Source organism: Equus asinus, chromosome 2 (genome assembly GCF_041296235.1).
Source record: "Equus asinus isolate D_3611 breed Donkey chromosome 2, EquAss-T2T_v2, whole genome shotgun sequence".
NCBI lineage: Eukaryota > Metazoa > Chordata > Mammalia > Perissodactyla > Equidae > Equus > Equus asinus.
The window spans coordinates 87,869,726-87,892,901 of NC_091791.1; the positions used below are offsets into that span (position 1 = coordinate 87,869,726).

At 55.5% G+C, this 23,176-nt stretch overlaps 1 protein-coding gene across 5 annotated transcripts in view; it reads right to left on the bottom strand.

Annotated features, from left to right (window-relative positions):
- Window positions 1-23,176, bottom strand: part of C2H10orf71 (chromosome 2 C10orf71 homolog) — a 27,732-nt gene continuing 4,556 nt past the window's right edge. For 3 of the 5 annotated variants that reach the window (XM_070493140.1, XM_070493144.1, XM_070493135.1), the window contains 2 exons: window positions 8,993-9,095; window positions 1-5,158 (listed from right to left, as the gene is read on the bottom strand). In XM_070493140.1, coding sequence (XP_070349241.1) covers window positions 729-5,012 — 4,284 coding nt within the window. In that variant the 5' untranslated portion in view covers window positions 5,013-5,158; window positions 8,993-9,095 and the 3' untranslated portion in view covers window positions 1-728. The remainder of the gene's footprint in view (window positions 5,159-8,992; window positions 9,096-23,176) is intronic. The other 2 variants (XM_070493153.1, XM_070493149.1) reach the window with 1 other exon arrangement.

The window sequence follows — 23,176 nt, forward strand, 5'->3', positions numbered from 1 at the left end:
TGACAGAACCACATCTGCAAACTTGTTTCACTTTTTCCAAGGTAGCCTTCTCTTTATCAGAAAATAGCCTTCGGAGGAAAATTTCCTCAGTGAAGAGAACCCATTCTATTCAAATAAACATTTCTGCGAGATTGCCTCGAGTCGGTCCTCAGCCCTCTCCGCCCGAGGTGAGCTGGAAGGCAGCTGTGTCTGAGTGAGGGTGAGGGTGGAGTCGCCACCCTCTGTGCCAGGCCCGACCTCGAGGGGCTGCGCTGGGCAGCCGCTTGCGGGGCAGGCCTCAGCAGGTGCAGCGTTTCTGGGGGCTCAGGGTCTGCTCACTGCCCGGTCCTGCCCTTGAGAAGGGGTGGGTGGGGGTGCTGGAGCAGAACAGCCCTTAGGAACAGGGTGGATGCACCCCAGCGGCAGGGCCAAAGGAGGACAGGGAGGCAGGGTGGGGAGGAGAAAAGAAGTGGAGCAGATCTGACATCTGGGATGGGCTTAGAAGGGACCGGGTCATGCAAGCAGCGCCTTCCTGAAGTGGGAGCTCTGGGGAACCCTTCGGGGGGGTTGCTCAGGATCCCCACTTCCTTTGAGACTTTAGGGATCTCAAATGGCTAAGTATGTGTTGGGGCGTGTGTATGTGTGTGTGTGGGGCACGAGTGTGTGTGTGTAAGTGATTGATGTTCTTGGGGAGGGGGAGGGAAGCTCTTCTGGGTTTCTTGGGGGCGGGGGTGAGTGAGCTGTAGTTCTCAGGAAATGCCTTCTGTGGCAAAGTCCTCTAGGTCGTTGGTGGAGATGATGCCCAGGCTTGGAGCATTTCCTCCCTCCTCCCCTGGGCTCTGGGGAGGCCCGCTGGGGCGCTGGCCTGCAGAGTGCTGGGTGGGGTCGCCTGGAGGCCCAGGGGTCTGCTGCAGGCCAGCCTCGCGGGCGCTCTGGGGCCTGGCACTGGCTGGCTCCGTGGCGCGAGGGCCCTGCCTGAGGAAGGTGGGGGTGGAGAGCTGGGAGGAGCAGCGCAGTGGCATCAAGGCTGTCACGGGCAGGGGCTGGAAGCCGGGGTAGAGCACGTAGGGAGCAGCAGGCATGTCCGGCAGGGGCTGCTCAGGGGAACCCCTCTCTGAGGTTGGGATGGAGACCTTGACATATTTGCCTGTCTCTGGGTCATAGAAGGTCTTGATTTTCACCTGGAGCGGCAGATCGAAGACAAAATACTCTCCAGATTGGGGGTCTTGGAGAACCTTCTGGGTGGCAGGGTAAGGGGGCAGGGGCGTGAGGGACTGGGGCCCCCCTGGCCGCCTCCTGACTGGTTCTGAGAAGGCAGACACTGAGTGGCGGTGCATGGGGGGTGGCAGGGCTCGGACCGCTGGGAACCTGGCTCGGGGCCTCTCTCCGGGTGACGGCGGCCTGTGCTCCGCATCCTCTGGGAAGGGCTTCTCCTCCCGGGCTTCACCATGTTTTTCCTGAAGCTGGTCGGTCTTTCTCCTCTTGCTTGCCAGCTTCTTTGCCCGCCGCAGGGCCTTCTCTGTTTTGGGCGGGACGGCAGGTGGCTTGCCGGCCGCCCTCTCCAGCTGAGCAGGAGGCTCCGGTTTCTCTGGAAGGCCCGCCGAGCCGGGGGCCACGTCCAGCAGCGAGCCTCGTGGAGACAGTGTCCTGAGGTCTTCGGCGGACGGCTCAAGTTGTGGGTCGGAGCCGGCCTCCCACGTGAGGGCATGTGTCAGGTCCTCCCTCCGGGTGACCCTGGCATGGCCGGGGCTGGCCCAGGGGCTGTCTCGGGGAGGGTCCCCTGGCAGCAGGCCTAGGTCGCTGGGGGCGTGGGGAGCATCGTCCCAAATGCTGTTGTTGGCAGGGGAGCACACACTGCTCTCCTCCAGGGAACTGGTATTGGGGGAAGTAGCCATCTCGCCGGGGACCATTCTTCTCCCCAGGGGCCCTGCTCTGGGTGTAGACAAAAAGTGACTTTTGAAATCTTGCGCCTGCTCTTCCCAACAGGTCTCGAGCTGCTGAGGAGGTGGCTGGTCTTCTAAGTCGCCTTCAGGCAAAGCAATTGTGGGGATACACCTTGGAGCATCCAGCTTCCTCTGCTCTGGGGAACTGCTCTTGCCATCACTCGCCATGACCTTCCATGCGGCATCTGCGGGTGGCTTCAGCCCTTCACTCTCTCCCATGAGTGGAGAAGATGAGACATGTTCCTTTGGGGGTGGCTGGGAGGTCTCCATCCTGGCTGTGCTGGGCGCCCACACGTGGTCCTCCATGCCCTCGTGGGCCATGCACTTCAAGTATGTGCCCCGCGTGCTAGCGGGTGTCGGGGTGCTGGGTGTGTCCTGGCTCTCAGAGGCACACGCACCAGCATCCTCGCCCCAGCCTGGCCTTGGCAATTCCTCCCCTCTGTGGCCACTGCCCAGCGGGTCCTCTGAGGACAGGGCCCTCAGGAGAGGCAGCATGATGGGTTTTATCACGGGGGTGGCCCTGAGGGTGTTGTCCTTAATTGCAAACAGTATGTGCTTGTTTGAAGTGGAAGATGGTGAGGGGGTAAGGTCTTTGGCTTGTGAAAAGGCTGTGTCCCTACTTCCTCCTATCCGAGTGCCTCTGAAATTTGCTCCCTCTCTCGACGCCTTCCGGGGTCTACCTCCAGACAAACGTTCCCCTTCTCCTTGCAACGATTCCCCCCTCCCGTGCTCCTCTGCGCACGCAGGCCCATTGCTTAAGGCGCAGTACTGTAGCTCATCTTTCCCCATCACTTTCTCCTTCTCGTCCTTCTGACCGGCACCTGCACTCGCCTCATTCCTCCTGTCTTCCCACTGGCCCTCGGTGAACCACGTCTTCTGCGGATCCTCAAATGAGGCAAAGGACTGATCTGAAGAGCTGGTGCTGACTTTGGCCTTGCTTTTGAGGGCTGGCATGAAATCCGACTGGCTGTCACTGTAAAACACATCTTCCTCCTCAGGAGAGAGGGGCCCCGGGGAGAATTTCGGGTTGAAGCTTGGGTTCAGAAGTCCTGCCTCTCTCTCATGTTCTGTCTCTTGGGAGATGGATCTCAAGAACCCATTCTCCAGGCTGGGGGTCCTCGGTTTCTCTTCTGCCCTCCCCACCTCAGGCTCTCTGCTGCAAAGCTTCAGTGACAGGTGCTTCCTGGGGCACCTGGACACCACTTCCCTGGAGTCTGGACACCAGCTGGACCTGGCCGCACCCGCCTCCAATTCCCCGTCGGTGTCATCCTTCTCATAGCTGTTCCTGTCGGCAGCCTCCCCATTGACACAGAAGGGGGCATTGGCGGTAGCTGGAGGTGAACTAGGAGTCAGATAGCTGTCTGCAGCGGCTGTGCTGGGGTCAGCTGTAGGGTCCTTCTGGGTACCACTGTGCGATCCAGAAGGGGCATCGATTGGTCTCTCCCTGGAAAGCTCATTTGGAGGACTGTCCTCAAGCCCATTGGGAAGGATGACACCATTGCTCACGGCTTCTTGCTTGCCTCTGGTCTTCTCATCCATGCCTTTCAAGAGAGGAGAGGGACTGTAGGTGCTCTTAACGCGCCTCCGCACATCTTTGAGGTTGAACAGCAGGCTGGGGGCTCTGGACTTGTAGCTGTCCCGAGACTGACTGTCGCTGGGCTCCTTCTCCTGGTAGCCATTTAGCTGGCCTGGGGGTGAGGAGGTTGTCTCCCCCAGCTGGCCGTCAGATGAATCCAGGACATTCTTGGTGGGGATGACGGGGGTCAGAAGCTTACTGATGTTAAAAGGAGGACTGTAATGCTCATTGGGGTCCACGGGCATGTCAAGAGCATCGTTTTCTGGAAATTGCCCCTGGGGATTGTGCTTCGTATACAAGGCTGGGCCTCGTCGGCTGGCCTGCTTCTTCTCTTCTGAAGCATCCTGCAGACTTTCTTTCCCTCCTCTGCCAGTCTTTGGTTTCCTCCAGGGGGGCTGTGTTGGCTTCAGCTGAGGGTCAGGCTGGGAGCTGGGAGCTTTTCCCTCTACAGCGAATACCTGGGCTCCTGGATCCCTAGATCCCCAGGATGCAGATGTGGAGACGGCCCCTGCTCCCAGCCTGTTCTCTTCCTGACCACAGCTGGCCCGGACCGGGCAGGGAGAGACTTTGCGCTCAGGGGCCTGGGGCTCTCTTACCAAGGGCGTGTCCTCGTAACGCTGGGGAGCTTTGCTTTCCGGGACGGCGTCGGTGGCATCCTTTCTCTCGGGCAGCCTCGGTTGGTGGGCATTCCACGACTCAAAAGCACTGTTTTCACTGTGCAGAAAGGTCCCCTTGCGAGGCCACTCCTTGCCTATTCCAGGCTCACCCTTGGCTGACTTGTGGGGCACAGAGGGGAACTTCGACTCGAAGGAGCTGGCTGCATTTTCGGGCATGGGGAGGAAGCCGCTGGAGCCATGACAAGCCATCTCGGGATTCTCCGGGGTCTCCTGCTCTCCGGGCTTCCTGCCGGGCTGGTGGCTCCCCTGATGGCTGCTGGAGACCTCGGCCGGCACCCTTCTGACGGTCAGAAAGGCAGAATCGAAGCAGAAGTTGACACCACTTTCCGGAAGAGGGGCAAACTTGGGGGCATTTTTGAGAGCTGGAGGTGGCCTGCTGTCACAGCGCTGGCTCTCGGTCCTGTCGAAGGATTTAATTAGCGATGACACTTTAGAAATAGGCTTGTTGCTGCTCCTCAGGCCCGACACCGGCACCTCCAGTCTCCTCTGGGCTGGCGTCAGTGGGGGGCTGCCTTTGGGGTACCTTTCCTCCCCTTGGACATACTTGGGCTGCTGGTGGAACGTGGCCGCCCAGCCTGTGTGCTCGGTGCCTTGTGACGGTAACTGGCTCCAGAGGCCGCTCTTCCTGTGCGTGTGGTGAAAATTCCCAAACACCTGCCGGGTGGTATCCGGGGACAGGCCCAGGTCGGCGTCGTTGAAGGAGGTGTCCTCTGAGATGCAGAGGCTCCGGAACGCCCGGTCTGTGAGGCTGCTCACCTCCCTGTCTGCATCGTCCAGCACACTGCCGATGCTCGAGGAGTCGCTGAACCCGTCCGTGCACTTCTTATTCCCCTGCATCGTCTCTGGGCTAGGAAGACTGTCTCCAGTGAACCAGTGGGCGCCTCTGGGTGATGATTCTCAAAGGGTTAGGTGCTGCGCTCTTCCCACAAAATGAGAGCTTCCCGTTGATCAGGTGCAACTGCAAAGTAGGATTTTTTTTTTCTCTGCAAAAGAAAGAAGTGCAGAGTGTGAACGGGACATCCAGCCTAGCGTCTCCATACAAGAACTACGTGCTCGTCCAGATGGGTAATGGAGCCCGGGATGGTTACTTTTATATGTCAGCTTGGCTGGGCCCTGGTGCCCAGTTTTTGGTTAAATGCTGGTCTAGATGTTGCTATGAAGGTATTTTTTTGGATGTAATTGACGTTTAAATTAATAAACTTTGAGGAAAGCAGATTACCCTCCATAGTGTGGGTGGGCCGAATCCAAAAGACAGATCCCCAGGGGAAGAGGGGAATTGCCTCCGGTCTTTGGACTGGAGCTGCAACATCCACTCTTCCCCGGTCCTCCAGCCTGCCCCGCAGAGAAAGTTCAGCTGTGTCATTTTTGCAGAGACCTGCCCTGACCTTCCATGGGGTGTCCCCTCCTCTCTCTCTCTCACAGGGCCCGGTTTATTTTCTTTGTGGTACTGAGCACCATTTAAATGAAATTTACTTCTTTGTTGCCTATCCCCTCATTAGACTGTAAGGGCCAGGAGCTCAGGAGACACTAGGCTGTCTGTTTGCTGGTTGTCCTTGTCCTAGAGCCACCCCAAGAGGGCACAGTCCCCAAGACCCTGCATGGCCTGCAGTCCTTCACTCTCTGACTCGTCCGTGGGTGTGGCCAATGGGAGGTGCTGGTAGGAGCCTGGAGGGAGGGGCCGCCAGCATCCCTGGCCTTCCTCCCGCATCCCTGCTCCTGGTGGTGGATCCGGATCTGGCAATGCTGCAGTCCTCCTGAAGTACGGCTCCTCCCCTGGGCCCTGACTCACTGAGCCCAGCAACACTGCTCCCCTGGGCCTGGGGCTGTGGGGAGGATGCCTCACACGCTTCCTGATTAACTCCACTTCCTGGGGTCTCCCTGATTCTGCCTACACCTCTCTTATAGCCCCTTCATTATATTCTCTTCTTCTTCTTTTTTTTTGAAAATCGTGATGAAATATACATGACATAAAATTAACCAACTTAACCATTTAAATGTGCAGTCCAGCAGTGTTAAGTACATTCATATTGTGGTGCAACCATCAACACCATCCATCTCCAGAACTTTTTCGTCATCCCAAACTGAATCTCTGTACCCATTAAACACTAACTCTACTAACTCTCCATTTCCTCCCCTCCCACCAGCCCTTGGCAACCACCATTCTACTTTCTGTCCCTATGAATTTGCCTACTTTAGGTACTGCATATGAGTGGAATCATACAGTATTTGTCTTTTTATGACTGGCTTATTCGCTTAGCATGATGTCCTCAAGGGTCATCCATTTTGTAACATGTGTCACAATTTCCTCCTTTTTTAAGGCTGAATAATATTCCATTGTATGTATGTACACCATTTTATTTATTCTTTCATCTGTTGATAGACACTTGGCTTGCTTCCACGGCTTGGCTACTGTGCATAATGCTGCTACGAACATGGGTGTACAAATATCTGTTCAAGATCCTGCGTTCAATTCTTTTGGGCACACACCCAGAGGTGGAATTGCTGGATCATACAGCAGTTGTATTTTTAAGTTTTTGAGGAACTACCATCCTGTTTTCCACCGCGGCTGCACCATTTTACACTCCCATCAACCGTGCACAAGTGTTCCACTTTCTCCACATCCTTGCCAGCACTTGTGATTTCCTGGTTTTTGTTGGTTGGTTTGTTTTTGATGGGAGCCATCCTAATGGGTATGAGGTCATACATCACATTCCTTTCTGGATCCCATCTGAGGATGCTGCTTCCTGCTGGGACCCTGACCACCACCACTGGGATACACACGTCCAATGTCTAGAACAAGCCTGGCCTGGAGCAGGGGGTAAGTAAATAAGTATGTGAAGAGTTAGATAAAATAGCAAGTATAGACCCTAAACTGGGCCCAAGAGGCGGGACTCCAGGAGGACGCTGGGAGTCCTCAGCTGACAGATGAAACCTGGCCCCGTTCACATCAGCAGCAGGAGCTGGCGAGGCTGCAATCTTCCCTTCCTGCCTGGCTGGCCACAGGAAGAACACTGTCAGGACTTTTAGGGGATGGAAGATGGAGGTGCTCCTGTCAGGGAGGTAGGGCCGCGCGGCAGGAGTTCCCGGTCCTACCTGGGCATCCCGTGCCGGCCGGCGCATGCGCGAGGCCTCCCACGCAGGCTCGATGGTGCCGCGCTAGCGGTGGTGGTGTTTGTCTTTCTGTCCTGGAGGCCAGACTCCTTGAGGTTTTTGTTTCCCGTCTCTTGACCACAGCACTCCGGTGAATTTCCAGTGCTGATTCATTGGCAGTCTGACTTGCTTTTATGAATGAAAGACCTGAGCTGGGTCTGCTGGAGGCGGGAAAGGACCCTGAGTTGCAGCAAATGACTGACAGACTCGCTCTGAGGTTTACATCCTCGGTTTCCGTGTCTTCAGCCCTGCCTTGAAAAGCAGGCTGCTTGCTCCCCAGAAAGCACAGAACATGCCTTTTAGATGGCCGCGGGAAAGGGGAGCGGCAGCCTCAGACCCTGCTGGCTGGCCAGCCTCGCTCCTTCACCCACTTCCTCTCTACAGGCTGTGGAAGCAAAATGCTCACGTTCTCGGACTCCCATGCAACTCGCGGGGCCATGCGACACGGTTCTGGTCACACAGATAGAAGCATTCGGATGTCTGGGAAAAGTTCTCCCCTTTCTGCTGTCTCCACTCCGTTGGTTCCCTTTCTTCCTGTTTTGAATGCAGACGCAATGCCTGAAATGGAGTGTATTTGTTTTCTGGGGCTTCCGTGACAAAGTGACCACAAACTGATGGCTTCAGTCAGAGAAATTTACTATCTCGCAGTTCTGGAGGCTGGAAGTCCCAAATCGAGGTGTCAGCAGGAGGGCTGTGAGGGCGGCATCTGCTCCAGGCCTCTCTCCTTGGCTTGTCGATGGCTGTCTTCTCTCTGTGCCTTTTGCTTCTGCGTGTGTCTCTGTGTCCAGATTTCCCCTTCTGAGAAGGACACCAGCCCTATCAGATTAGAGCCCACCCTAAGGACCTCATATTAAGTAATTACACCTACAAGGACCCTATTTCCAGATAAGATCTGAGGTCCTGGGGGGTTAGGACTTCAGCATGTGAATTTTGGGGGCATACAATGCAACTCGTGACACGGAGGCGTTCACCTTGCAACCCTGAGGGACAGGCAATGATGACTAAAGGCCAATTTGCTGAGGGTGGCATCCCCCTCTAAGTAAAAACACTTGAGACTTTTGGGGAATTTCCTCTCCCATGGTGTTCAGTCTTGGCGAGGCTGTAAGTCAAGGTGCCTGCCGAGACCTCCCCGGGCGCAGACATGAGACCCAGGCCAGCCCCGCTGGACCATTTCTCCTGGAGCGACGCAAGGATGGAAATGTGTTCAGACATCTTTGCAGAGGCGGAGCTCTCTGTTCGTCCTTTCCCAGCCTAGAACTTCAGCCTCATCTTGAGTCTACAGGGCTCCAATTTCTTGTTAATACTTATCCATTTCTGCTTCGTTTGTCCAATTTCTGTTTCCGTCATGTGTGGCCACAGAACCCTAAGTGATCTTGGGTGTCTGTCCTAATTCCCAACAGTGATGATATTTACTGATATTTAGAGTATTCAGAAAATAACCACATTCCTTCTCCCTCAGGAAAAAGAGAGACTTCCCTTTTGCTAGCTTCGTTCAGGTAACTTCTTCAGCTCTGCTTTGATTTTCCTCGGTTCAGAGGGGACTGTCATAAATCTGGCCTCATCTTCCCACTCCTATCCCTGGTCCTGCCCTGCCCAGTGGAACCCTCAGCATCGTAGCTGACAGCCTGAGGTGTTTCCAGACGCCAGCTCTTGAGCTGGTTCCATACCTGTTACAGCAGTGGGGGCTGCGGGTGCCTGTCTTGCTGGGCTTTAGAATCTGTAGTTTTAAAACTTCTTCTCATGCTTATGTTTGTGGTCATCACTACCCATCTAGAAAGAAGAAGAAAAATAATTTCAGTGGAACCCAAAAGGCCAAGCATGTGTTCAGTGCAAAAGATGTCTTGAAACGTCAGTGAAACAACTGGCTTTCAAATTGTTTTTAGTCCACACTTAACAAAATTCCAAACATAGGCCTTTTTGGTGAAAACCAATATAGAGTCAATTTTTATCCCTCCCAACATTCGTTAATTTGTCTCTGGTCCAAGAAATCCTTAGGAACCTGTTTTAAGCCTTTGGGGTTTCGAATAGGATTGGCCCAGTTGCGAATTATTTCTTGCTATTAAATCTGACCATAGGTCCTTTTCCCGTGTGAATTAATATCTCGGGCTTTGCAGTAAAGAGAACTGCAAAGAGAACAGGAGTGGCCGAACTTGAATCTCCTCAGCAAGCAGTAGCTCACCGTTCGATTTATTGTTGGCAGGAGGCTGGAGTATGTATTTTGACAGCTAAAAGAGCAAAAAAGCTGCCCAGGAGAATTTTAAGAGTGCTTCAGAATGAAGTGTAAACTAATTAAAATAAATCCACTCTGCAAATTTTAAATGCAGACCCTTGGGGCTTCCACGAGACCTTCCTCATCTCACAGCTCCTGGATTAATTTAGTTCATGGTAGTTTATTAATAATATTAATAATCCTAATAACTCAGATTTGTGGAGCACATTTCTTTGGAGACGCGTGGAGTTGTTTTGTGTCTACTGCCATATGGTTGGCCCCGTCCTGTCCCTGACTCCCAGGCTCTCCTTCGAGTCCCCACGGCACGCTGGGTTTCCCTTTTCCTTAGATTATATATCATAATTATATATCATATGTTTTAGGCGCTGCTGATTGCTTCTTTCTCTCCTCAACTAGAAAGAAAATGCGTTGAATCCAGGAAGGCAGCCTTATTTGCTTTTGTGTACTGTGCACACCGACATAGAAGCCGAATGAACGTTTGTGGCAATGCTCTGAATTGGGTATCTTTATCCCGAATTTTTCTGGAGGGCAAACCAAGGCACAGAAAAGAAGGAGTAAGAAAGAAGGAGAAATGCTATTGAGGAGGACCCCTGCCCTGGGTCTTGAGGCCATCTGAAAAATTCACATGGACCATTTGTGCCTGCAGCTCCACTGATGTTCATCTTAGGGATGAGGATGAAATCAACCCGTGTGGCACGTGGAAGAGCCACAGGTGCAGAAGCACATGGCGGCCTTGATTTGGGAACATTTAGGGGACCTCTCCCTCCATGCTTGGGTGCATGGCTCAGTGGCACGGGCGGTGAATTGCACTGTTCCGAGGCCAGCCCAACACTGGCTTGCTCGCTGCTTTGGACCCGTTGAAGGAGGCAGCCTGCATCGGTGAGCAGTCTGGCTCACAGAGCACGTCTCAGGTAAAAGGGCGTGATTTATCCTCAGGTGGCGTGAGTGAGGAGAGACTGCATTTTGCTGAGCCATGTTGTAAATAAGGTCTTGGCATCTGCTCGAATGAATTAGTTGTTAGTGCTGTCCTGTCGATCGCAACTCCCAGCAGCTCCGTGTCCCGCAGAGCGGAACCCTGCCCCGTCTTTCTGCGCCATCCTCTCCCCTTCTGGTGCCGTATCAGACAGTGCCCTGCTGCTCTTCAGAGAGTGTCCATGGCCACTTTGTGAGGAGGTGGGTGGCCAGGTCCTTCTTCCTAGTCTGTCCTAGTCTGGGAGCTCCGCTGAAATACACCATGGGTGACACTGCTGTATTTGAAATACCGGTGACATAGCTTTCAGCATCATAGCAACACGCAGCCGCCACCATATAACCGAGAGATCTGAACCCATGAACCCTGGGCTGTTGAAGCAGAGCACACGAACTTAACCACTGCGCCACCAGGCCAGCCCATTCTCAGGGCTGTTTTAAGTTCTCCGTTACATGCTTCCATAGCCTGCCATGCACATCTCCTCTGCAGCGCTTACCATAATTGTAATTAAGTATTTAATGGGGTGGTTTTATTTAATGTTTGTCTCTCCTCTAGCCTGGGTGCTTTGCTGTCGGGGCCGTGTCTGCCTGGCTCTCCAGGCTGTCCTCCTCATGGAGTATAGAGCACAGCTCCAGAAATATCTGTTAAACAGATGAGTGAATTCCTCCACCTCTGTCGTGGTATTATTCACACTATTGACCGGCCTGGCAGGACTTATTTTATTGAAAGTCAATTATAATCCAATAATTCCAGAATTATCACAAATTTCAATGAGTGAATTTGCATCTAAGTGGATTTAATTTACTTTTTGATTCCAAGCCCGAAAATATATGAGATCTGCGTGTGGTAAGAGGTGGAAGCAGGTGGAGGAGATTATCGTTAGGGACGGCTAACAGGCTGGTGCAGTGGAGGCGTTTGTCTGCACTTCGGCATCTACTGGTCACGTCAGGCTTGATTTTTTAGGTGGATATCGGCTCACGTTTTCATCAGGGAGACATGAGAAGTGCCTTCGTGACTTTGCCATTTCACCGTTTGTCTCTCTAATTGCACTCAGAGCTCCAAGTTGGGAGATGGCTTTGAATCCCTCTGGAGGGCCAGTGTCCAGCAGATATTTCTTGAGTACGTTAACCGGAGTGTTGTTCACAGCCGCGTTTCCAATGGTCATTAACTGATACGTTATCTAAGTTCTGGGTGTCAGAGATGAAATGTTGGCCTCTCCCTGTGTTGCACGGGCAACGCTTGAGAACTCGACAGCACCCCGTTATCTGGTCTTCCCACACTCCATCACCAGGCGCTGGGTGCTGGTCAAGCTTGTATCAGGTCAAGCAGCTTCTGCAAAGCCCCAGACTGTACGAGGGCGAGCAGGGTCCCTGGGCTTGAATTACTGGACTGAACTTCCCAGTTCAGCCATTGGGGAGGGCGTGAAGGGTCTGGCTGTGGGCTGGATGCTGGGAGAATTACCCTGAAGGATGCCTTATTGCCGGGGTCATCTTTTTGAATCAGAGTGTATCAAACACACCAAATCTAAGCGTGCATCCATGAATCAACTTTTTCTCACAACGAACAGTGAAACATCCTTTGCCCAGTCATCACCAAACCCCAGCTCCACAATGTTTTCTCACGTGAGGCTTTTTCCCATGTTGCGCTGCGCCATGCTGTCGAACCATCGTGGAATGGAATATGCTGCTTTGTGCAGATACAGTTCTCTCTCTCTCCTGGTCCCTTACAGATGCCTCGGTGGGACCCTCAAGGTGCTCTTGGTGGGAAAGCTGGAGCTCTCCCCAGCTCCCCCATCCCTCCAGGCTTGTGGTGCACGAGGTGAAGGAGCTGCAGGCCCAGCGGTGTCCCCGCTTGGCTCCTTGGAGTGGTGGCTCCTCTGTTTGGAATGTCTCTCTCTGTCCCCTGGCCACCAACTGCTGACCACTTCCTCCTGTTCTCCTATTCCTTGTAGAAGTTTTAAAAGATCACTTGCACTGCTTTATTCCACTTTATCTGCTGTGAATCTGTGTTTCCAGCAAACTCCTGGGAGCCAGGTCCCTGGCCTGCTTCGTCTTTGACTGACAGGATGCCTGGTGCCTGGTGGTCGCTCGTCGATGTCTTCAGCTGCTGTTGCTGAGTGCACGTCTTGGGCCACAAGGAGGTGATGACAGAGGTGGGCTGCGTGCGCAGCGTGCAAATGGAGAGCTGAAAGCCCTGTCTCCCCACGTTCTCCTTGTCTCCCAGGGCCTCCTGGCTGCCGGCCAGTCCAGGCCTGAGAGGCCACACAGCTCAGCCTCTGCTGGCCTGCCCCAGGCTCTGAGGACGGGAAGTGGCCGGGTCCGTGTCACCCTCTACAGGCCCGCTCCAGATCTCCACACACAGCCACTCATCTGGGCCCCAAAGCTGAGGAAGTGTGACGGGCTCACAGACCCAGAGCCTTGACTGGGGACCCCGGGGGATCCCCAGCTCCTGCACCGAATCGTCCATGTGACTGTGCACAATCATGGGCTTGGGACTCAGGCCTGTGTGGTCCTGGGGTTAGGATATAGCAAGGGAAGGAGCAGTGGGTCGTCTGGCATGGCTGGGTTGCCAGATTGAGCAAAGTAAAAATAGAGGACGCAGTGAAATTTGGATTTCAAATAACAGTGAACACTTTTTTTTTTTTTTGCTGAGGAAGATTTGCTCTGAGCTAACATCCATGCCAGTCTTTCTCTATTTTTTAGTATGTGGCTGCCAGCACAGCATGGCCACCAGTAGAGCAGTGTAGGTCTGAGCCCGGAAACTGAACCTGGGATGCTGAAGCAGAGTTCACTGAACTTAACCACTAGGCAGCCAGGGCGGGCCCTAACACATTTTTAGTATAGGTATGTCCCCAGAAATATTTGGGATATACTTTGTACTAGTCAGAATTCTCTATAAAATTAATCATCACGTACTTATACTAAAAATAGGTATTCACTATTTATCTGAAATTTGGATTTCACTGGGCTTCCTGTATTTTTTCTGACAACCTGAGGTCCTCACCAACTTTTAGGATCCAAAGTGGATCACAAGGAGAGGAAGCCAATCCAGTGAGTCAATCCTGGGATGACTCATGTCTGCCTGTCGCCCTGCCATTCAAGACGCATTTTGGCACCCATTATCTTGTTTGATTCTCATGATCCCAGTGAGGTGGGGTGAACGGGCCTTATTATTACCATTTTCCAGGTGGAGAAATAAAGGCACAGAGAGGTGCAGAATATTGCTCAGTATAACACAGCATGTAAAGAAGAGAATGGGGGCTGGGATTCAGCTTGAGTTCACCACTTGACCACGCTGTGCTTTCTCTGGGATGGAACCCTGACCCTCTGCTCTGTGGACTCAGGGGCAAATGGGTGTGTCCTGGGCTTGTGGCCTGGAGTTCAAGGGAGAATGGAAGACAGGTGGAGAAAAGAAGGGTTTTCATTTCTGTTCACGTCTCAAGAATCTTCTTGGCTTAGTTTTTTGAGACAACTGCAGAGTGGAACTGATGGTTCAGCCGTGAGTACAGGGTCCCTCCTATTTGGGGAGGTGGACTACGGGGCATGGGGTTCAGGTGGCTGGTCCTTGCACAGCTGGGAGGGACGCTCTGCAGGCCCAGGGCACCCTCCCGAGCTGCAGAGGCCGCCGTTTCATTCTCCTCTTGTTCCGGCCGTCTTTGCACAGGAAGCCGTTGGGGTTTGCTCTGCTGCTGGCTTGACCACTTGCCTGTAGTGTGGTTTGGAGCCCCGGCTCTCTGGGTCTATTTAATTACCTTAATTGAATGGGGTTTTCACTTCTCAGTTCTGGGGAAGCAGGACGCTGGAGGAGATGACAGGGTTGGGTTTATCACACCCAGAAGGCCCTAACAGATTGGAATTGATTCCTCTCGCTCCTCTTTCAGGGTGGTTTTTGAGACGTTGATGCTGGCATGCCTTGAGGAGGAGTCTGGTGCAGTGAACCAGGACAGCCCCCTGTCTGTGCGCTGATGGCTCGTTCCAGCCTGTGAACGCACAGACGTTGCACACACAGCCTCCACCATGCCGCCTTGCAGCTGACCAGTGCCTTGCTCTGGACCTTGCTGGTTAGTCTTGGGCCAAGCTCTTGACCTCTCTGTGCAATTGCCAATAACCCTCCTGCTTGGCTGTTTCAGAGAGAATGTCCTTGTCTGTGTCCTGTATTTTACAAGGTGAAGAATGAAATGGCAAAATCGACTTCCTCGGTTGGGGTCCTTCGGGAGAAGGGAGCAGACGCGTGTCGAGTGTCCACGGAGTGGCCGGCCTCAGGCCTGCTGCCACATGAGCCTGCGCTCACTTGTTCTGCGCTGAAACTCCACAGGGTGGGCCCCTCTGCCCACCTTGCAGATGAGGAAACTGAGGCCACCTGGGTTACCTGCTTGTCCCTTGCAGAGTGCTGGAGCTGGGATCACACCTGCCTTTGGCCCCGGGGCCCTGCTTTCTGTCCCCATGAAGATTCCCCTCAGCTGTTCCCAGTGTGGCGATGGCTCTGCCCTTTGTAGCCCGTTTTGCCTTTTGGAAATCAGAAATTTCAAGTTTGTTTATATTTTCCTGGAAGAAAACATGGGCACTCCCAGCCCCACTTGAAGCTCTTTCACGCATTCATTCACCCAACAGCTGTTCCTTGGGCGTGACCGTGCGCCACCCCTGTTGCAGTGCTGGAGGTACAGCCGATCGGGGCTGACCCGGGCCCTTGCCTTGTGGAACGGGGATGAACTGTGGGAGGATGCTGGGCCATGTTTCCCTCGATGGCTTTGGATGATTGGCTCCCATTGGGCAGTGCCTCTTATGCATGTAAAACGCAGCTTTGCTTTGCACACAGGTCGTCACACATCGGCTTTGGCCATTTTGGCTCCGCTGGTCTGGTACTCGGCACCCTAGGGCAGGACGGGGGGTCAGTCTGCATCCTGGCCTGGTCTGGCTTGAATGGTCCCAACTGAGGAGCCAGACTGGGAAAGCTGAGGGCGCTCAGACTGACCCTGAGGCTCCTGGGAGAGGACGAGGGTGGCTCCACTCAGCCTTGGGAACACCGTGTGGCTGGTACTGGGGGCCCCAATGGCAGCGCTGGCCTGGCACGGGTCTGAATCCTCCTTGAATCAGGTCATGTGTCGGGGGCCTCAAAGCCCAGGACATCTCAGGGAATGTGGCTGCAGAAACCAGCTTGCCCGGGCTTGCTGGGCTGGCGGAGCGGCTGTGAGTGGGTGGTCACAGCTGCTGTGGGTGTTCTGCTGTCCTCAGGAGAGAGCCTGGGCGGGGAGAAGCTTTTTCCCCAGCGCTCGACCCAGCCTGACTCCCACTTCCGGCCTGGGTAGCCGATCTGCTGTGTCTGGACGGGACGTTTCCTCAGGAGCCACTGAGCAGTGCCCAGACCTGGGGCCGTGTCTGCAGGTGGAGGCCAGGGAGCCTGGCACGAGGAAGGCCAGGCCAGGTCCATCCAGAGCTCCCCAGGACGAGAGGGTGCGGGCACCTGGCATCATACATCTGGGGGGACCCAGTCGCAGGGGAAAAGAGGAGAAGCAAGGCAGGAAGGCACGGAGAGGGAGGAGAGAGACAGAGAGACGGGCTGGGCTCCAGGAGTCTCCCGGCAACCTGGCCTTCCTGGCCCCTGTTCCTTGGTTGTGTGGCCAGGGGGGCTGAGCCGTGGTGAACAGAGGGCTCTCTGGGGCAGAATTCCTGCTTTGCAGCGCCGGCCGATTTCCATGATGGAATTCCCACTGCTGACCTGGCATCATGGCAGAGCTGGGACGAGGTGCACGGGGTGGGCCCTCATGCGGTGCGGGGCCTCTGAATCCCGCAGGCTCCCACCGCCCTCGCAGCTGCTTCCATCAGGAGACCTGGGCAGGGGTCTCACTCCACAAAGGCCATCAGCAGCACTGTTTCTCGCCATTTCTGGTGGCTGGAATCACTCTGTGGAGCTCCTCGTGGCCAGATGGGCTGGACTGGGCCAGGGCTGTCCCTGGACGCTCCCCCCGACCAGGAGGAACCCTGGCCTGGCGATGCCCAGCTTCTCAATGCTGCTCCACTGGGACCTCTGTGCAGATGTGAGGGTCTCAGACTCAGTGGCCAGGTGGGGGCCCTCAGTCCTCCTTGTGGGCTCAGAGGGGCCCCGATTACCTTCATAGGAGCAATGACGCTGGCATCAAAGGTGAAAGTAGGAGAGAAAAGAGCTGAGCCCAAACAACCCCGCCCTGGCCTCCCTCGTGCCGCCCAGGAAGGGTCGCAGGGGAACTGCCTGAGAGGCGAGATGCTGGAAACCAGCGGGGGACAGACTGGCAGAAATGGTTCCACTGCTCAGCCCTTTGAGCCTTTGACCTCCCTGATAGTCCCAACCCAAACTCCCGGGGCCATACCCACTACCAGGCCAGGCCAGGGCCGGTAGCCACCGGAAGGGGGACATGCAGCTCTTTCAGAAACACGGGGCCACCAAAACGGTGGGTCCCACTGGGACCTGGGCCTTGCCCCATTGATACTCTGTATTCGCTAGGCACACCCCTGGCTGAGTTACAGCATCTCTGAGCCTCAGGCTTCGCATCTGTATAATGGAGCTAATGACACACACCTGTGTATCAATGACAGCATCTCTCACCCTTGACCCTGTGGACTTCGCCAAAGGCCCTGGGGGCAGAATCGCCCCTGGTTGAGGATGCTGTTATAGAATCGAGGAAAGAGCATAGCCCAGACTCTGGAACGTTGTTTGTCCATTCATTCATTCATTCATTCCTTCATTCCTTCATTCCACATTTCCCAGGAACCTCTCGCCCTGGGTTCTGGATTCTGCAGGAGCTGACGTGAGACAGGAGTTAAACAGGCAGCTCTGGGCAGTGGGAAGAGCTGGAGACCCGGGCGGAGTCCTGGTTCCCAGCAGGGTCATCCTGGTCAAGTCACTTGACCTCTACCTACGTCTGCAAAACTGGGACAATGAGACTCAACCTGGCTCTGCACCCCTCCCCCTCCCCTGGGGCTGCTCCCCGCGCTGGAGAGGGCCGAGGAGAGGCATTGTCATGAAATCGGTCCTCAGGTCTCCAGATGTTCACTCACCAGGTCCTGGGGCCGCCCCAGCCAGGGGGACACCTCCACAGGACGAGGCCCAGTGAGCCCTGGCCACCGCAGCCCCATGCTTTCCCTGCAGGCTGCTGGGCAGCACAGGAATTACATGCACACCCTCTCTCTGCACGTCTCCCAGGAGAGGTGCCACACTTGTTTGTTCTCCCCTCAACACACAGTAAGAAATGCCTTGGGGCTGGCCCCGTGGCCGAGTGGTTAAGTTCGCGCGCTCCGCTGCAGGCGGCCCAGTGTTTCGTTAGTTCGAATCCTGGGCGCGGACATGGCACTGCTCATCAGACCACGCTGAGGCAGCGTCCCACATGCCACAACTAGAAGAACCCACAACGAAGAATACACAACTATGTACCGGGGGGCTTTGGGGAGAAAAAGGAAAAAATAAAATCTTAAAAAAAAAAAAAAAAAAAAAAAGAAATGCCTTTACATCGTGGTGCAGAACATGCTCAGAGACATATATATATGTCCCTCAGGCCGGGACCCTCTGCTCGGAGGCCCCTCCCCTGGCTGCCCCCAGCTGCCACACTCCTGGTTCTCACCCTCAGGTCTCCTTGGAGCTCATCGTAAGACCCGCAGCCACAGGACGTCCTTCTACTCTCTGCACCCCATCCCACCCAGGGGTCTGCATCAGGGGCAAAAAGGCCTCGAACGCCTGCCCTGCCCCTTCCTGACAGGCACATGGCTCTCCAGGCAAGAACCGAGGACTCAGACAGACTTTGGACAAGTCACTCAATTTCTCTGAGCCTCAGGCTTGTTGTTGTAACCTGGGGCTGACGAGAAGGCAAACCTGGCAGCCTGGTCCTTGAGTCCCTGTGCAACCATCCTCTCTCCAGCTCCTGGGCGGGGAGCAGGGCAACATGGGGAGGGGCACCCCTTGGAAGCAGCCTTGGGGTGTCCCAGGCTTGGCAGAGAGAGGAGGTTCTAGGCAGGGCTCCCAGAACCATGGGAGGCAGGGGTGCTGCAGAGTTCACCTCACCATCTGTGGACCCAATTTCCCCACCTGTACACCAGTGCTGCAGGCCTGGGTGGCAAGAGCAGAGAAGCGGGAGAGCCCACACTGAGCGTGGCGCCCTGCTGGGAGGTTCCAGGTGGCCATCCTATTTATCCAGCTCCTCCTACCTGCCATGTGCTTTATATCCATGATCTCACTCAGTGGTCATAGCCACTGGGCAAGTTAGGTAAAGCTGATGCCAAAGGAATCTGAGGTGGAGAAATTAAGGATCAGAGAGGTTAAGGAACTCACTCAAGGTCACACAGCCCGGGAGCAGATGACCCAGGATTCAGGCATGGGTCTCTGCTTTACATGGCTCTGCCCTCCCTGGGCAGCCAAGGCAAAGAGAGGCATCGCATGGGACGAGGGGAGGTGGGGCGTGGGTGTGTGGGTCTCTGTCTGCCATGTGTCCCTGCTGGGTAAGGAGGAGTGGCAGCCTCTCTCAGCACCTTCTCTTCTGTCTCTCATGGTCTTTCTCTTCCCACCAGGGAGCATTTGCTTTAGTCAAGCTGGAGGAGCCCCTTGGACATGCTGCCTAGGAGGGGCATCCCAGAGGGTGCCAATCATCCCTGTCCCTGGATGGCCAGGAAGCCTTTGTATCTGGGGTGTGAGGGAGCCACTGGGAATTCCTAAACCTCCCACATGTTGGAGCCTGGCTGTCCCCGGCCGTCCTTCTGGAGGCTGGGAAGTAGATGGCAGATGGCTGGATGGTAGATGACAACTGTCCTTTGTCCAACCAGCATGGTGGCGGTGAGCCGGGCTCTGCCAGGGAAGAAAGTGGGAGAAGCTTTCCCGGCGCGGGGGACACCATCACGGTGCTGACAGCATCCCGCCTTGGTCATGGACTTCCTCAGAGGACACTTACAGAGGTAAGAAGAAGGATTCAGACGTGGCCCCCAGGTTACCTTTCAAAGTTTGAAATGGAAGATGCTCCTGCAACAGGCAGGGCTATTGAAACTATGGCTTCAGTCGATGTGAAAAGATCAGCTCGTTGGAGCATCTCCTCCTGTTTGAGAACACCAGGGAAGCTTGCCCCCATTCCTTCCACAGGGCGTGGTCCTCACTTCTCAGAAGGCCCTGGAGGGCTTGTTAGACAGAGTGCCGGCCCCCCAGAGATGCTCACCCGGGAGGTGGGGTGGGGCAGAGCACGGGGGATGCTGGTGCTGCCCGGCCTGGGGCCACACACAGAGCGCCTCTGCCCTGGGCCTTGAGCGATTGGAGGCTGTACCCCTTTCCAGAAGGTTGTATTGACAAGTCATAGGTTCTTGGGCCATTTGGGTCTCCTGGTTGTCAACGACTGTGGTTTGGGCCATGTCTGCCTTGCTCTGGGCCTGCTGCAGGGCAGGCTATGCCTGGGTGGGGCACAGAGATGAATCAGAAATGCCCCCTCTCCAAGGGACAGTCACCTATGAGGGGAGGACATGGCGGGGACAGTGCCGGCTGCAGGGTCCAGGCGGTGGAAGCAGAGAGGGCTCCCCAGGCAGAGCTTTCTCGAAGGCAGCTGCCAATGCGCTCTGGCTGCTGGTCTGTACACCAGCGCCTGGCCGGGTCCAGCCCGGGCACAGAGCAGAGGGAGGTGCGAAGAGCGCAAGGTTTAGTCGGATCAGTGCTCCCGTTTCCTCGCGCTGTGCCACCTCAACAGGTTACCTCGCCTTCCGAGCCTCCATCCATTCATCAGCAGCAATACCCACCTCGCTGGGTGGCTGGGAAGGGCAGAGGCAGAAAGTGTCAGAAGCCCAGAAGAGACTTGCACAGAGCAAGGACTTGATAAATGGAAGCTTCCACGGCTAGAGACCTTGGGTATTTGAAGCAGACCATGCAGGGAAGGGCCACCAATCCACCACTGCAGTAATAACACCCGCCAGGACTGTGGTGTGTTCAATGAACTCACGTACGTCAAGCACACAGTAGGTGCTCGGTAAATGCTGGATCGCATGATTTCTAGTCCCCAGACGGTGCCACCGTAACATGGCGGGAAGTGCATGGCCTGAAGCCAGGCCCCTGTGGGCATGAGTCCCAGCTGTGCTAGCCATGAGTGGCCCTCGGCAAATTACGACACCTCTTTGTGCCTCGCTTTCCTCATCTGTAAGGCGAGACTAATAGTAGGACCTGCCTCATGGGGTCGTTGTGAGGACCTGATGAATTTGTGTCTGTGAGGGGGCTGACACCTTGTAGCTGTCAATAAATGACACTATCATCCCCACCATGCAACCTGCTTAATCCAGGGCCTGGGGGCTTGAGGGTATCTAGGATGACTCTGCCTTTCCTGAAGATGGGAGGGAGAGAGAAGCGAGGGGTCCACTGCCCAGAGTGCTCCCTTGTCCCCTTTACCCTCTGTCTGGTTTCTCTGCTTTGCCCACCACTCAGCTCCCTTGCTGGTAGAACAGAGTGGCTGTCCTCTTGCAGCATCCGTGCTTGTACAGCGCTCCCCCCAGACAACGTGCCTGCATCTCCTGGGCAGTCACCGAACTAATCTGGGGGAGCCTCGCACGCTCAGTCACAATTTAGCCTCCTGCCCTTGCCCTGGAGATCTAAGATTAAAGTTAGGTAAGTGTGTCCCCTCAGTTTTAGCCTCCCTCTCTTCCTAGGGAGGGGCTGGCGGGGCAGAGCGGGCGTCCTGGCTGATGTGCTCGGGTGCTCTGTGGCGCCCAGATGCTGCCCAGGTGGCCGTAGTGGGGACATCACTTCCCCTCGCGGGCTGGGTCCTCCACCCCAAGTGCTAAAGGTGCACAGATCCATGACCCTCCTTGGTGCAAGAGGGGCGGTAGTAACGATGTGTGAGCGCCCAGCGGTCACTGTGAGGATGGGGTCGGTCCTCCGTGGCGCCAGCTTCTCTCCAGCGAGCAAAGAGCACGGATCGGCTGAACCGTGAAGCCCTGGCATTTCTCTCTAACAACCTCTGGAAGTCAAGACTCAAGCCGGAGTTTGAGCAGGAGAGAACAAACGACAAAGGAGAGCGTGGAGGGGAGGAAGCCATTCTCGTGTTTCCGTCACATGCCCAGTGCCTTTCACCTGTTGCTCACTTAGTGCTTGCTTGTAGGGCCCTCTGAGAGGGGATCCGCTGGTGTTCCCATCAACCCAGGCCGGGTTCCATCAACCAACTGAGGCCGGGGGCCGGCGAGAAGGGCAGAGCTGACCTTGAATCCAGACCCCTCCCCTGCCGAGCGCCTCCAGCAGGCCTGAGCAGTGCCCAGACCCTGAAACTCTGGACCGGCCTGCCTAGGCACGCACAGCTTTTCTAAGGAACATTTCAACTCTTTGGTGAGTGGACCGACCTCCTGGGTGGACACTCTTTTGGATGCTGACGTGAGCTCTGGGTATGGGGGGAGTGAAGAAAAGATGCGGGCTTTGGATGCAGGCCTACGTTTACATTTCAGCCCCTCATTGGTTGTGCACGCTGGGACCAGTTACTTAACCTCTCTGAGCCATAGCGCCTGCCTCTAGGAAGGGAATCATAAGACCTACCGTGCTGGATGACTGGGAGAATAAACCAGACCACCTACGTAAGTGCTTTGCACATGGGAACGACACCGCTGGTGACTGCGGTGATGAAAATGGTGGGTGAACTGTGGGCGAGAAATAGCTCTGAGCTGGTGGGGTTGGCCCGGTGGGTCTGAGTTCCGACCCCTTCACCTCTGCGGCCTTTGGGCCTGACCTGCCTCAGAGAGGGAGAGCCAGGGCCAGGGGAGGGGATGAGCTGGTGGTGCTGCATATGGCCAGGCTGCCCCATGGCAAGGACAGCCGGGGGTGGCTCCATCGCAGGCGAGGTTGAGAGGCGCAAGGCCAGAAAACAGCCTCCAGACTCGGCAGGGAGTGGGGAAGCCCTGGGTCACGCGGGTGAATCTCAGAGTGTTCTCTCCCCCAGGCCCTCCTTAAGCTTCAGGGGAAGGCCTTAAGAAGGGAGGTGGCTGAGACCAAGTCCCTCCCTTAGTCCAGCCTTGCAGCCCCCTAGTAGCTCAAGTCCACCCTGGAAGGGGTCCCTCAGGGACAGAAAGGACCAACAGAAGCCAGGGAACAGCGTCCAGCATGCAGAGGCACCTAGGAGCCCCTGGGTCCTGCTGAAGCCACATGAGGGCATCTCCATGGGTTTCAGAAGCCCTTCCATGGTGCCCGGCCACCTGCGCTGTGCTCGTGTCCCCTCTGGGCTGGAGCCTTGAGGGTGGGCCAAGCAGAGAAAGGAGGCCGTGAGGAGGCCCCTTCCCCACTGTCACGTGTGGTCCAGAAGGGTCCCTTTCCTCTTTCTACTAAGGAAAGGGGGTCTGTCAGGTCCGGGGAGGAAGCTGTTTGTGGTTGGTTGACTCTTCGGCCCCTGCAGCTGTCAGATTCCCAGATACCTGGACTCTGCTGCTCTCCAGCTCGCCCAAAGGAAATGCACTTTGCACCAAGCCGTCTTCTGTCGTCCACCTGAGAACCGAGCTCAGCCGAGTACCTGCCCTGCCTCCATCCTGACATAGGAGGCCCTGTATTACTCACGCACACAGCCCCCTCCAGGAAATGTTCCAGAATGATGACTTATCATCTCAGCAGTGCACCATATGCTCATTTTTGGGTCTTGATCCATGTGCCTCGACCTATCCTTTGTCCTCCCACGTCTGTCCGCCCCCGCCA